Below are 15,801 nucleotides of genomic sequence, written 5' to 3' on the forward strand. Positions count from 1 at the left end.
GGATGATGTGGGATATTAGGGGTAATAGTCCGGTGGCTCTGGCTGATGGGATGATGTGGGATATTAGTGGTAGTAGTCCGGTAGCTCTGGCTGACGGGATGATGTGGGATATTAGGGGTAGTAGTCCGGTAGCTCTGGATGACGGGATGATGTGGGATATTAGTGGTAGTAGTCCGGTGGCTCTGGCTGACTGGATGATGTGGGATATTAGTGGTAGTAGTCCGGTGGCTCTGGCTGACGGGATGATGTGGGATATTGGGTAGTAGTCCGGTGGCTCTGGCTGATGGGATGATGTGGGATATTAGTGGTAGTAGTCCGGTAGCTCTGGCTGACGGGATGATGTGGGATATTAGGGGTAGTAGTCCGGTAGCTCTGGATGACGGGATGATGTGGGATATTAGTGGTAGTAGTCCGGTGGCTCTGGCTGATGGGATGATGTGGGATATTAGGGGTAGTAGTCCGGTGGCTCTGGCTGACGGGATGATGTGGGATATTAGGGGTAGTAGTCCGGTGGCTCTGGCTGACGGGATGATGTGGGATATTAGTGGTAGTAGTCCGGTGGCTCTGGCTGACGGGATTATGTGGGATATTAGGGGTAGTAGTCCGGTGGATCTGGCTGATGGCATGATGTGGGATATTAGGGGTAGTAGTCCGGTGGCTCTGGCTGACGGGATGATGTGGGATATTAGTGGTAGCAGTCCGGTGGATCTGGCTGACGGGATGATGTGGGATATTAGGGGTAGTAGTCCGGTGGCTCTGGCTGATGGGATGATGTGGGATATTAGTGGTAGTAGTACGGTGGCTCTGGCTGATGGGATGATGTGGGATATTAGTGGTAGTAGTCCGGTAGCTCTGGTTGATGGGATGATGTGGGATATTAGGGGTAGTAGTCCTGTGGCTCTGACTGACGGGATGATGTGGGATATTAGGGGTAGTAGTCCGGTGGCTCTTGCTGACGGGATGATGTGGGATATTAGGGGTAGTAGTCCGGTGGCTCTGACTGACGGGATGATGTGGGATATTAGTGGTAGTAGTCCTGTGGCTCTGACTGACGGGATGATGTGGGATATTAGGGGTAGTAGTCCGGTGGCTCTTGCTGACGGGATGATGTGGGATATTAGTGGTAGTAGTCCTGTGGCTCTGACTGACGGGATGATGTGGGATATTAGGGGTAGTAGTCCGGTGGCTCTGGCTGATGGATGATGTGGGATATTAGTGGTAGTAGTCCTGTGGCTCTGGCTGACGGGATGATGTGGGATATTAGGGGTAGTCCGGTGGCTCTGGCTGATGGATGATGTGGGATATTAGGGGTAGTAGTCCGGTGGCTCTGGCTGATGGAATGATGTGGGATATTAGGGGTAGTAGTCCGGTGGCTCTGGCTGATGGAATGATGTGGGATATTAGGGGTAGTAGTCCGGTGGCTCTGGCTGACGGGATGATGTGGGATATTACTGGTAGTAGTCCGGTGGCTCTGGCTGATGGATGATGTGGGATATTAGGGGTAGTAGTCCGGTGGCTCTGGCTGATGGAATGATGTGGGATATTAGGGGTAGTAGTCCTGTGGCTCTGACTGACGGGATGATGTGGGATATTAGGGGTAGTAGTCCGGTGGCTCTGGCTGATGGATGATGTGGGATATTAGTGGTAGTTTTCCGGTGGCTCTGGCTGACGGGATGATGTTGGATATTAGGGGTAATAGTCCGGTGGCTCTGGCTGACGGGATGATGTTGGATATTAGGGGTAATAGTCCGGTGGCTCTGGCTGACGGGATGATGTGGGATATTAGGGGTAGTAGTCCGGTGGCTCTGGCTGACGGGATGATGTGGGATATTACGGGTAGTAGTCCGGTGGCTCTGGCTGACGGGATGATGTGGGATATTAGGGGTAGTAGTCCGGTAGCTCTGGCTGACGGGATGATGTGGGATATTAGGGGTAGTAGTCCGGTGGCTCTGGCTGACGGGATGATGTGGGATATTAGGGGTAGTAGTCCGGTAGCTCTGGCTGACGGGATGATGTGGGATATTAGTGGTAGTAGTCCGGTGGCTCTGGCTGACGGGATGATGTGGGATATTAGGGGTAGTAGTCTGGTGGCTCTGGCTGACGGGATGATGTGGGATATTAGGGGTAGTAGTCCGGTGGCTCTGGCTGACGGGATGATGTGGGATATTAGGGGTAGTAGTCCGGTAGCTCTGGCTGACGGGATGATGTGGGATATTAGTGGTAGTAGTCCGGTGGCTCTGGCTGACGGGATGATGTGGGATATTAGGGGTAGTAGTCCGGTGGCTCTGGCTGACGGGATGATGTGGGATATTAGGGGTAGTAGTCCGGTGGCTCTTGCTGATGGATGATGTGGGATATTAGGGGTAGTAGTCCGGTGGCTCTGGCTGACGGGATGATGTGGGATATTAGGGGTAGTAGTCCGGTGGCTCTGGCTGACGGGATGATGTGGGATATTAGGGGTAGTAGTCCGGTAGCTCTGGCTGACTGGATGATGTGGGATATTAGGGGTAGTAGTCCGGTGGCTCTGGCTGACGGGATGATGTGGGATATTAGGGGTAATAGTCCGGTGGCTCTGGCTGATGGGATGATGTGGGATATTAGTGGTAGTAGTCCGGTAGCTCTGGCTGACGGGATGATGTGGGATATTAGGGGTAGTAGTCCGGTAGCTCTGGATGATGGGATGATGTGGGATATTAGGGGTAATAGTCCGGTGGCTCTGGCTGATGGGATGATGTGGGATATTAGGGGTAGTAGTCCGGTAGCTCTGGCTGACGGGATGATGTGGGATATTAGGGGTAGTAGTCCGGTAGCTCTGGATGACGGGATGATGTGGGATATTAGTGGTAGTAGTCCGGTGGCTCTGGCTGACGGGATGATGTGGGATATTAGTGGTAGTAGTCCGGTGGCTCTGGCTGACGGGATGATGTGGGATATTAGGGGTAATAGTCCGGTGGCTCTGGCTGATGGGATGATGTGGGATATTAGTGGTAGTAGTCCGGTAGCTCTGGCTGACGGGATGATGTGGGATATTAGGGGTAGTAGTCCGGTAGCTCTGGATGACGGGATGATGTGGGATATTAGTGGTAGTAGTCCGGTGGCTCTGGCTGATGGGATGATGTGGGATATTAGTGGTAGTAGTCCGGTGGCTCTGGCTGATGGGATGATGTGGGATATTAGTGGTAGTAGTCCGGTGGCTCTGGCTGACGGGATGATGTGGGATATTACGGGTAGTAGTCCGGTGGCTCTGGCTGACGGGATGATGTGGGATATTAGGGGTAGTAGTCCGGTGGCTCTGGCTGACGGGATGATGTGGGATATTAGGGGTAGTAGTCCGGTGGCTCTTGCTGATGGATGATGTGGGATATTAGTGGTAGTAGTCCGGTGGCTCTGGCTGACGGGATGATGTGGGATATTAGGGGTAGTAGTCCGGTAGCTCTGGCTGACTGGATGATGTGGGATATTAGGGGTAGTAGTCCGGTGGCTCTGGCTGACGGGATGATGTGGGATATTAGGGGTAATAGTCCGGTGGCTCTGGCTGATGGGATGATGTGGGATATTAGTGGTAGTAGTCCGGTAGCTCTGGCTGACGGGATGATGTGGGATATTAGGGGTAGTAGTCCGGTAGCTCTGGATGACGGGATGATGTGGGATATTAGTGGTAGTAGTCCGGTGGCTCTGGCTGACTGGATGATGTGGGATATTAGTGGTAGTAGTCCGGTGGCTCTGGCTGACGGGATGATGTGGGATATTGGGTAGTAGTCCGGTGGCTCTGGCTGATGGGATGATGTGGGATATTAGTGGTAGTAGTCCGGTAGCTCTGGCTGACGGGATGATGTGGGATATTAGGGGTAGTAGTCCGGTAGCTCTGGATGACGGGATGATGTGGGATATTAGTGGTAGTAGTCCGGTGGCTCTGGCTGACGGGATGATGTGGGATATTAGTGGTAGTAGTCCGGTGGCTCTGGCTGACGGGATGATGTGGGATATTAGGGGTAATAGTCCGGTGGCTCTGGCTGATGGGATGATGTGGGATATTAGTGGTAGTAGTCCGGTAGCTCTGGCTGACGGGATGATGTGGGATATTAGGGGTAGTAGTCCGGTAGCTCTGGATGACGGGATGATGTGGGATATTAGTGGTAGTAGTCCGGTGGCTCTGGCTGATGGGATGATGTGGGATATTAGTGGTAGTAGTCCGGTGGCTCTGGCTGATGGGATGATGTGGGATATTAGTGGTAGTAGTCCGGTGGCTCTGGCTGACGGGATGATGTGGGATATTACGGGTAGTAGTCCGGTGGCTCTGGCTGACGGGATGATGTGGGATATTAGTGGTAGTAGTCCGGTGGCTCTGGCTGACGGGATGATGTGGGATATTAGGGGTAGTAGTCCGGTGGCTCTGGCTGACGGGATGATGTGGGATATTAGGGGTAGTAGTCCGGTGGCTCTTGCCTATTGGATGATGTGGGATATTAGTGGTAGTAGTCCGGTGGCTCTGGCTGACGGGATGATGTGGGATATTAGGGGTAGTAGTCCGGTAGCTCTGGCTGACTGGATGATGTGGGATATTAGGGGTAGTAGTCCGGTGGCTCTGGCTGACGGGATGATGTGGGATATTAGGGGTAATAGTCCGGTGGCTCTGGCTGATGGGATGATGTGGGATATTAGTGGTAGTAGTCCGGTAGCTCTGGCTGACGGGATGATGTGGGATATTAGGGGTAGTAGTCCGGTAGCTCTGGATGACGGGATGATGTGGGATATTAGTGGTAGTAGTCCGGTGGCTCTGGCTGATGGGATGATGTGGGATATTAGGGGTAGTAGTCCGGTAGCTCTGGCTGACTGGATGATGTGGGATATTAGGGGTAGTAGTCCGGTGGCTCTGGCTGACGGGATGATGTGGGATATTAGGGGTAATAGTCCGGTGGCTCTGGCTGATGGGATGATGTGGGATATTAGTGGTAGTAGTCCGGTAGCTCTGGCTGACGGGATGATGTGGGATATTAGGGGTAGTAGTCCGGTAGCTCTGGATGACGGGATGATGTGGGATATTAGTGGTAGTAGTCCGGTGGCTCTGACTGACCGGATGATGTGGGATATTAGGGGTAGTAGTCTGGTGGCTCTGGCTGACCGGATGATGTGGGATATTAGTGGTAGTAGTCCGGTGGCTCTGGCTGATGGGATGATGTGGGATATTAGTGGTAGTAGTCCGGTGGCTCTGGCTGACGGGATGATGTGGGATATTAGTGGTAGTAGTCCGGTAGCTCTGGCTGACGGGATGATGTGGGATATTAGGGGTAGTAGTCCGGTGGCTCTGGCTGATGGGATGATGTGGGATATTAGTGGTAGTAGTCCGGTGGCTCTGACTGACGGGATGATGTGGGATATTAGGGGTAGTAGTCTGGTGGCTCTGGCTGACCGGATGATGTGGGATATTGGGTAGTAGTCCGGTGGCTCTGGCTGATGGGATGATGTGGGATATTAGTGGTAGTAGTCCGGTGGCTCTGGCTGACGGGATGATGTGGGATATTAGTGGTAGTAGTCCGGTAGCTCTGGCTGACGGGATGATGTGGGATATTAGGGGTAGTAGTCCGGTGGCTCTGGCTGATGGGATGATGTGGGATATTAGTGGTAGTAGTCCGGTGGCTCTGACTGACGGGATGATGTGGGATATTAGGGGTAGTAGTCTGGTGGCTCTGGCTGACCGGATGATGTGGGATATTGGGTAGTAGTCCGGTGGCTCTGGCTGATGGGATGATGTGGGATATTAGTGGTAGTAGTCCGGTGGCTCTGGCTGACGGGATGATGTGGGATATTAGTGGTAGTAGTCCGGTAGCTCTGGCTGACGGGATGATGTGGGATATTAGGGGTAGTAGTCCGGTGGCTCTGGCTGATGGGATGATGTGGGATATTAGGAGTAGTAGTCCGGTGGCTCTGGCTGACGGGATGATGTGGGATATTAGGGGTAGTAGTCCGGTGGCTTTGGCTGACGGGTTGATGTGGGATATTAGGGGTAGTAGTCCGATTGCTGTGGCTGACGGGATGATGTGGGATATTAGGGGTAGTAGCCCGGTTGCTGTGGCTGACGGGATGATGTGGGATATTAGGGGTAGTAGTCCGGTGGCTCTGACTGACGGGATGATGTGGGATATTAGGGGTAGTAGTCCGGTGGCTCTGACTGACGGGATGATGTGGGATATTAGGGGTAGTAGTCCGGTGGCTCTGACTGACGGGATGATGTGGGATATTAGTGGTAGTAGTCCGGTGGCTCTGACTGACGGGATGATGTGAGATATTAGTGGTAGTAGTCCGGTGGCTCTGCCTGACGGGATGATGTGGGATATTAGGGGTAGTAGTCCGGTGGCTCTGACTGACGGGATGATGTGGGATATTAGTGGTAGTAGTCCGGTGGCTCTGCCTGACGGGATGATGTGGGATATTAGGGGTAGTAGTCCGGTGGCTCTGGCTGACGGGATGATGTGGGATATTAGTGGTAGTAGTCCGGTGGCTCTGACTGACGGGATGATGTGGGATATTAGTGGTAGTAGTCCGGTGGCTCTGACTGACGGGATGATGTGGGATATTAGGGGTAGTAGTCCGGTGGCTCTGGCTGACGGGATGATGTGGGATATTAGGGGTAGTAGTCCGGTGGCTCTGACTGACGGGATGATGTGGGATATTAGTGGTAGTAGTCCGGTGGCTCTGACTGACGGGATGATGTGGGATATTAGGGGTAGTAGTCCGGTGGCTCTGACTGACGGGATGATGTGGGATATTAGGGGTAGTAGTCCGGTGGCTCTGGCTGACGGGATGATGTGGGATATTAGGAGTAGTAGTCCGGTGGCTCTGGCTGACGGGATGATGTGGGATATTAGGGGTAGTAGTCCGGTGGCTCTGACTGACGGGATGATGTGGGATATTAGTGGTAGTAGTCCGGTGGCTCTGACTGACGGGATGATGTGGGATATTAGGGGTAGTAGTCCGGTGGCTCTGACTGACGGGATGATGTGGGATATTAGGGGTAGTAGTCCGGTGGCTCTGGCTGACGGGATGATGTGGGATATTAGGAGTAGTAGTCCGGTGGCTCTGACTGACGGGATGATGTGGGATATTAGGGGTAGTAGTCCGGTGGCTCTGACTGACGGGATGATGTGGGATATTAGGGGTAGTAGTCCGGTGGCTCTGGCTGACGGGATGATGTGGGATATTAGGGGTAGTAGTCCGGTGGCTCTGACTGACGGTATGATGTGGGATATTAGGGGTAGTAGTCCGGTGGCTCTGACTGACGGGATGATGTGGGATATTAGGGGTAGTAGTCCGGTGGCTCTGACTGACGGGATGATGTGGGATATTAGTGGTAGTAGTCCGGTGGCTCTGACTGACGGGATGATGTGGGATATTAGTGGTAGTAGTCCGGTGGCTCTGGCTGACGGGATGATGTGGGATATTAGGGGTAGTGGTCCGGTGCCTCTGGCTGACGGGTTGATGTGGGATATTAGTGGTAGTAGTCCGGTCGCTCTGGCTGATGGGATGATGTGGGATATTAGGGGTAGTAGTCCGGTGGCTCTGGCTGACGGGATGATGTGGGATATTAGGGGTAGTAGTCCGGTGGCTCTGACTGACGGGATGATGTGGGATATTAGGGGTAGTAGTCCGGTGGCTCTGGCTGACGGGATGATGTGGGATATTAGGGGTAGTGGTCCGGTGCCTCTGGCTGACGGGTTGATGTGGGATATTAGTGGTAGTAGTCCGGTCGCTCTGGCTGATGGGATGATGTGGGATATTAGGGGTAGTAGTCCGGTGGCTCTGGCTGACGGGATGATGTGGGATATTAGGGGTAGTAGTCCGGTGGCTCTGGCTGACGGGATGATGTGGGATATTAGGGGTAGTGGTCCGGTGCCTCTGGCTGACGGGTTGATGTGGGATATTAGTGGTAGTAGTCCGGTCGCTCTGGCTGATGGGATGATGTGGGATATTAGGGGTAGTAGTCCGGTGGCTCTGGCTGACGGGATGATGTGGGATATTAGGGGTAGTGGTCCGGTGGCTCTGGCTGACGGGATGATGTGGGATATTAGGAGTAGTAGTCCGGTAGCTCTGGCTGATGGGATGATGTGGGATATTAGGGGTAGTAGTCCTGTGGCTCTGGCTGACGGGATGATGTGGGATATTAGGGGTAGTAGTCCGGTGGCTCTGGCTGATGGGATGATGTGGGATATTAGGGGTAGTAGTCCTGTGGCTCTGGCTGACGGGATGATGTGGGATATTAGGGGTAGTGGTCCGGTGCCTCTGGCTGACGGGATGATGTGGGATATTAGTGGTAGTAGTCCGGTGGCTCTGGCTGACGGGATGATATGGGATATTAGGGGTAGTAGTCCGGTGGCTCTGGCTGACGGGATGATGTGGGATATTAGGGGTAGTAGTCCGGTAGCTCTGGCTGACGGGATGATGTGGGATATTAGGGGTAGTAGTCCGGTGGCTCTGGCTGATGGGATGATGTGGGATATTAGTGGTAGTAGTCCGGTGGCTCTGGCTGATGGGATGATGTGGGATATTAGGGGTAGTAGTCCTTTGGCTCTGGCTGACGGGATGATGTGGGTTATTAGGGGTAGTAGTCTGGTGGCTCTGGCTGATGGGATGATGTGGGATATTAGGGGTAGTAGTCCGGTGGCTCTGGCTGACGGGATTATGTGGGATATTAGGGGTAGTAGTCCGGTGGCTCTGGCTGACGGGATGATGTGGGATATTAGGGGTAGTAGTCCGGTGGCTCTGGCTGATGGGATGATGTGGGATATTAGGGGTAGTAGTCCGGTGGCTCTGGCTGACGGTATGATGTGGGATATTAGGGGTAGTAGTCCGGTGGCTCTGGCTGACGGGATGATGTGGGATATTAGGGGTAGTAGTCCGGTGGCTCTGGCTGACGGGATGATGTGGGATATTAGTGGTAGTAGTCCGGTGGCTCTGGCTGACGGGATGATGTGGGATATTAGTGGTAGTAGTCCGGTGGCTCTGGCTGATGGGATGATGTGGGATATTAGTGGTAGTAGTCCGGTGGCTCTGGCTGATGGGATGATGTGGGATATTAGTGGTAGTAGTCCGGTGGCTCTGGCTGACGGGATGATGTGGGATATTAGGGGTAGTAGTCCGGTGGCTCTGGCTGACGGGATGATGTGGGATATTAGGGGTAGTAGTCTGGTGGCTCTGGCTGACGGTATGATGTGGGATATTAGGGGTAGTAGTTCGGTGGCTCTGGCTGACGGGACGATGTGGGATGTTAGGGGTAGTAGTCCGGTGGCTCTGGCTGACGGGATGATGTGGGATATTAGGGGTAGTAGTCCGGTGGCTCTGGCTGACGGAATGATGCGGGATATTAGGGGTAATAGTCCGGTGGCTCTGGCTGACGGGATGATGTGGGATATTAGGGGTAGTAGTCCGGTGGCTCTGGCTGACGGAATGATGCGGGATATTAGGGGTAGTAGTCTGGTGGCTCTGGCTGACGGGATGATGTGGGATATTAGGGGTAGTAGTTCGGTGGCTCTGGCTGACGGGACGATGTGGGATGTTAGGGGTAGTAGTCCGGTGGCTCTGGCTGACGGGATGATGTGGGATATTAGGGGTAGTAGTCCGGTGGCTCTGGCTGACGGAATGATGCGGGATATTAGGGGTAGTAGTCCGGTGGCTCTGGCTGACGGGATGATGTGGGATATTAGGGGTAGTAGTCCGGTGGCTCTGGCTGACGGAATGATGCGGGATATTAGGGGTAGTAGTCCGGTGGCTCTGACGGGACGATGTGGGATATTAGGGGTAGGAGTCCGGTGGCTCTGACGGGACGATGTGGGATATTAGGGGTAGGAGTCCGGTGGCTCTGGCTGACGGGATGATGTGGGATATTAGGGGTAGTAGTCCGGAGGCTCTGGCTGACGGGATGATGTGTGATATTAGGGGTAGTAGTCCGGTGGCTCTGACTGACGGGATGATGTGGGATATTAGGGGTAGTAGTTCGGTGGCTCTGGCTGACGGGACGATGTGGGATATTAAGGGTAGTAGTCCGGTGGCTCTGGCTGACGGGATGATGTGGGATATTAGGGGTAGTAGTCCGGTGCCTCTGGCTGACGGGATGATGTGGGATATTAGGGGTAGTAGTTCGGTGGCTCTGGCTGACGGGATGATGTGGGATATTAGGGGTAGTAGTCCGGTGGCTCTGGCTGACGGAATGATGTGGGATATTAGGGGTAATAGACCGGTGGCTCTGGCTGACGGGACGATGTGGGATATTAGGGGTAGTAGTCCGGAGGCTCTGGCTGACGGGATGATGTGGGATATTAGGGGTAGTAGTCCCGTGGCTCTGGCTGACGGGATGATGTGGGATATTAGGGGTAGTAGTCCGGAGGCTCTGGCTGACGGGATGATGTGGGATATTAGGGGTAGTAGTCCGGTGGCTCTGGCTGACGGAATGATGTGGGATATTAGGGGTAGTAGACCGGTGGCTCTGGCTGACGGGACGATGTGGGATATTAGGGGTAGTAGTCCGGTGGCTCTGGCTGTCGGGATGATGTGGGATATTAGTGGTAGTAGTCCGGTGGCTCTGGCTGACGGGATGATGTGGGATATTAGGGGTAGTAGTCCGGTGGCTCTGGCTGACGGGATGATGTGGGATATTAGTGGTAGTAGACCGGTGGCTCTGGCTGACGGGACGATGTGGGATATTAGGGGTAGTAGTCCGGAGGCTCTGGCTGACGGGATGATGTGGGATATTAGGGGTAGTAGTCCGGTGGCTCTGGCTGACGGAATGATGCGGGATATTAGGGGTAGTAGTCCGGTGGCTCTTGCTGATGGGGTGATGTGGGATATTAGGGGTAGTAGTCCGGTGGCTCTGGATGACGGGATGATGTGGGATATTAGTGATAGTAGTCCGGTGGCTCTGGCTGACGGGATGATGTGGGATATTAGGGGTAGTAGTCCGGTGGCTCTGGCTGATGGGATGATGTGGGATATTAGGGGTAGTAGTCCGGTGGCTCTGGCTGACGGGATGATGTGGGATATTAGAGGTAGTAGTCTGGTGGCTCTGGCTGACGGGATGATGTGGGATATTAGGGGTAGTAGTCCGGTGGCTCTTGCTGATGGGGTGATGTGGGATATTAGGGGTAATAGTCTGGTGGCTCTGGCTGACGGGATGATGTGGGATATTAGGGGTAGTAGTCCGGTGGCTCTTGCTGATGGGGTGATGTGGGATATTAGGGGTAGTAGTCCGGTGGCTCTGGCTGACGGGATGATGTGGGATATTAGGGGTAGTAGTCCGGTGGCTCTGGCTGACGGGATGATGTGGAATATTAGGGGTAGTAGTCCGGTGGCTCTGGCTGACAGGATGATGTGGGATATTATAGTGGGTGTGGCTATGCGGAGTGGGCGGGGTTCTACACTCATCTCTATATATATATATTTATATATTTATATATATCTATCATTATAATTTGTTATAACTAAGCGTAGTTAGTTACTATGCCCGGGCAGCGCCGGGCTCTTCAGCTAGTAGCAATATAAACACTAGCACATTGGGGAAACCAAGACTGTGTCTGGCGGCCTGCAGGACAGGCTTCAAAGTATTTGAAGGATATGGCTATCCCTCACAGCCTCACAGCCTGATGACCTAATCTTGACCGCCCCCAGAACCAGGCCAGATGGCAATGCACCAACCCCTTCACCTCTGACAGAAGAGCGAATCCTGCGCCCACCAGACGCCTGCACAGGGGCCCCTTCTCTGTCACCACCATCACCCACAGAAGAGACACGGCGATGCCCAACGACAGATGCATGCGTCAAAGGAGCTGGACCACATGATGACATAGCCCTCCTATTGCCGGCACTACCAGTCGAAGGAGTCCGTCGCCTCCCAGCGGCCGAGGCAGGAACACCAGCCCCAGAGTCCGACAGCGACGTGACAGCCCGGCGCCTCCCAGTGGCTGAGGCAGGAACACCAGCCCCCGAGTCTGACGGCGGCATGACAGTCCGGCGCCTCCCAGTGGCCAAGACAGGAACACCAGCCCCCGTGTCCGATGGCGACGTGACAATGATAATATCAAGATAATTATAGAGGACAAAGAAAAGGCTGAGATACTAAACAGGCACTTTTTATCCATGTTCACCAATGAACTGACTGCTCCAGGGATCATTCCACAAGGCAAAAATCAAAGTTCACCATCTGATATAACTAGTAATATATAAAAATGCGTGTGTGTATGTGTGTGTATCAGCCACGCCCACTCCACATAGCAACCAATCACTAAGGATCTTTCATTTCACCAGAGCTGTTTAAAAGAAGCTGAGCTGTGATTGGTTGCTATGAGCGAGAGTTTTCCTTGTAGACAGTTGTGGCAACTGAGGCCTATTATTCTTATCATTTCTATGATGTTATCGTCCTTCTGTAAAGCTGTAAGTAACACAATTACCGTGCCGACACAGACCACCCTCTGACACAGACTGCAGGGGGAGCCTAGTATCACACAGGATAGGATTAGATGCACAGCCCAGTGTCACACAGGATAGGATTAGAAACACAGCTGAGCAGACAGTATCACACAGGAGAGGATTAGATACACGGCTCAGCAGTCAGTATCACACAGGATAGGATTAGATACACGGCTCAGCAGTCAGTATCACAGGGGAGGATTAGATACACGCCTCAGTAGATAGTACTACTTTCAAGCACCCTTGGGCTCCCCCTTGGTTTGTCTCTGTTGGGAGCTAGGTGAGCGAATATGGCTCCATCTATTGGGTAATCATTCATTCATTTGTATTTTTCAGATCCGAGAACTGGTTCCTGAGTCTCAGGCTTACATGGATCTCTTAGCATTTGAAAGAAAATTGGACCAAACCATAATGCGAAAACGTGTTGATATCCAAGAAGCTCTAAAGAGACCGATGAAGGTAAATGGAAGCTGCATAATTATGATGGGGCAGTCATGACTGGAGTGTAGGGGTAATGGCACCAGCTAAAGCATACATGTGAAACTCTAGCCCGCGGGCCAAATCTGCCCTGCATGTTGATTATATTTGGCCCACAACGCAATATGGAGGACTATGTGGGGCCATTATTTCATATGTAGGACTATTTGGGGCCCATTATACTGCATGGAGAGCTGTATTGGGATCACATTTGGGGCATCATAACGTATTGGAGTCACAATACTTTGCCAGGGAAGCTGACTGGGGGGGTGTACAGTAGAGTCATCATACCGTGTGTGTGGAGGGTACTTTAGAGGTATTCACTGTGGGGGTATCATACTGTGTTTGGGGGGAACTTTTGCTGGCATCATACTTTATGGGAGGCAATGGAAGGGCAATCTAGAGGCTTCAAAAGGAGGAAAATTACTTTGTTAGGGCTGCAAAATTGTGAGATATGCTCTTCTGTGACCCCACCAAATATTACTTTTTTGAGGGTTGGACCCAATTAGAACTTCTTCTATGGGACCCCATTTGTGAGGGCGTCATTTACTTTTACCTCACCCAGCCGCATCTCTGCCTGGGGCCAGAGAGTTCCCCGTTGGTACGCCCGGAGTCACCTCCATGACCAAGCACTCCCGGTCCTTCCAGGCTTTTAGCAGGTTACATGGTACAGTTAATCAGGTTTCCTTTTTCCGGGTTGGTTCAATTCCCTCACCTTCCCCCATATCTCAAATGGCCCCTGCCACTTGGCCATGAGCTTACTCTCTAGGGTGGGCAGGAGTACCAACACCCGGTCTCCTTCTTTAAAGGTCCTGACTGTGGCCTTTTTACGTGCGGTTCTGAGTGGCCTGGGCCTCCAACAGATGCTCCTTTACTATGGGCCGCAAGGCTGCAATCCGATCCTGCATCCTTGCCACATGCTCAATGACACTCTTATGTGGAGTGGGCTCCTGTTCCCACATCTCCTCGACTACATCCAGAAGTCCCCTCGGGTGCCTGCCATTCAATAGCGCAAATGGGGAGAACCCTATGGACACCTGCGGTACCTCGCGGATGGCGAACATTAGATAGGGCAGTAACATGTCCCAATCCCTCCCATCCTTGGCGACCACCTTTTTTAGCATGGCTCTGGGGGTCTTATTAAACCTCTCCACCAACCCGTTGGTTTGTGTATGGTACACCGACATACTTAGTTGTTTAATCTGGAGCAGCTTACATAGCTCCGTGGTCATCTTAGACATAAAAGAAGTTCCCTGATCTGTCAGTATCTCCTTGGGTAGCCCAAGGTGACAGAACATGGCAAATAATTCACGGGCTATTAATTTAGCCGAGGTGTGGCGGAGAGGTGTTGCCTCTGGATACCGGGTGGCGTAGTCTATGACTACTAATATGTGTTGGTGGCCCCGGGCGGATTTTGCTATTGGCCCTACCATATCCATCACAATCCGCTCAAAAGGTACCTCTATAATGGGCAGAGGCACTAATGGACTCCGGTAGTTTGTGTTGGTGAGGTTAGTTGGCACTCCGGACACAAATCGCAGTACCTTTAGATCTCAGCGTAAACACCAGGCCAAAAAAAACGCTGCAGTATGCGCTCCTGCGTCTTTTTGGCCCCCAAATGCCCTCCCAGCATGCGAGTGTGAGCCTTGTCGAGCACCGCCCGACGATAGGATTAGGCCACTACCAGTTGTTCTACCACCTCATCCCGGATTTTATCAACCCTGTATAGTAAGTCTTGGTTGATCGCCATCTGGGGAAACACTGTCTCCGCTCCTGGTTGCTGATCCACACCATTCACCTCGATTACCCTTTCCCGTGCCCGGGTCAGAATGGGATCCTGGAGCTGGAAGGTCCAGAACCTACCAGGGGACACCTCCAGCTCGGGAATCAGTGGGGTCTCCTCAACGTCTCCTGACAATACCTCTAAGGAAACCTATCGAGGTTACACTCTGTCTCTAGGTTGGCGACCCCTACGGCAGGTATCCCTGACTCGGGATCTTTGGGTTCTGAGCCCGGAATACCCGTTACCCTGGGAGGGTTAACCCTGGTCTCCCACAGTGACCAGAACAGGGGTATGTCTCTTCCCAATACAGTCCCATATGGTAGAGTCTTTACCATTCCCACCACGTTTTATCTCTCCACACAGGGTGGAAAACATAACCTCCACGGTCAGATACTCTCCATGGGTTCTGCTGTTACGGGGCAGTTGGCAACACTTTACAACTGCGACATGAGGGAACCTTGGGGCCGATTTAGGGGACACGGTTCTGTTGTCACTCTCCTTACGAGATATCCCCTCGCTACGGGCACGATCCATATTGGCCCCGGTGAAGGGTCGCAGACATTTCCCTGGCTCCTGAGTTGGCGGGGCCTTTCGTGACAGCCGAAGTGGAGCAGTGTCCCGTATAAAGTCCTGAGTGGCTGTATACCGCTCTATCAGTCCTACCACCTGGTTCAGAGTGCCTGGGTCCCCTTGCGCCACCCAACGCTGTATGGCTGCTGGCAGAGCCCTCACCAGCCAGTTGACCACCACCCTCTCTACAATCTGGAATGGGGTTAAGGTCTCAGACTGGATCCATTTTTTAACCAGTTGCAGCAAGTGATAGGCCTGTGATCAGGCAGGACGAGTCTCGGAAAAGGACCACCGGAACACTCGTTGGGCACGCACATATGTATTAACCCCTATTCTGGCAAGGATCTCACCTTTCAGCTTCCCATAGTCCAGGTGTCAGGAACACCGCACTGCACTTGCTCACTGAGCCAGTGCGCGTGTCCTGAGTACAAAAACAGTGCTCAAAGATACCTGTGGAGCGGGCAGCAGCAGTGATGATGTGTGCTTCAGACTATCAGGACCTGAAGCACGTGACTGCT

The 15,801-nt window shown here is 53.0% G+C and overlaps 1 protein-coding gene across 3 annotated transcripts in view; it reads left to right on the forward strand.

The window, feature by feature from the left end:
- The window catches only part of SMARCD3 (SWI/SNF related BAF chromatin remodeling complex subunit D3), a 346,153-nt gene that overhangs the window by 211,342 nt on the left and 119,010 nt on the right, over positions 1–15,801 (forward strand). For all 3 annotated transcript variants that reach the window (XM_073551701.1, XM_073551702.1, XM_073551700.1), the window contains exon 4: positions 12,790–12,912. In XM_073551701.1, the coding sequence (XP_073407802.1) occupies positions 12,790–12,912 (123 nt within the window). The remainder of the gene's footprint in view (positions 1–12,789; positions 12,913–15,801) is intronic.

This window comes from Dendrobates tinctorius, unplaced genomic scaffold (genome assembly GCF_039654945.1).
Source record: "Dendrobates tinctorius isolate UK_male_01 unplaced genomic scaffold, ASM3965494v1 ptg000179l, whole genome shotgun sequence".
Classification (NCBI taxonomy): domain Eukaryota; kingdom Metazoa; phylum Chordata; class Amphibia; order Anura; family Dendrobatidae; genus Dendrobates; species Dendrobates tinctorius.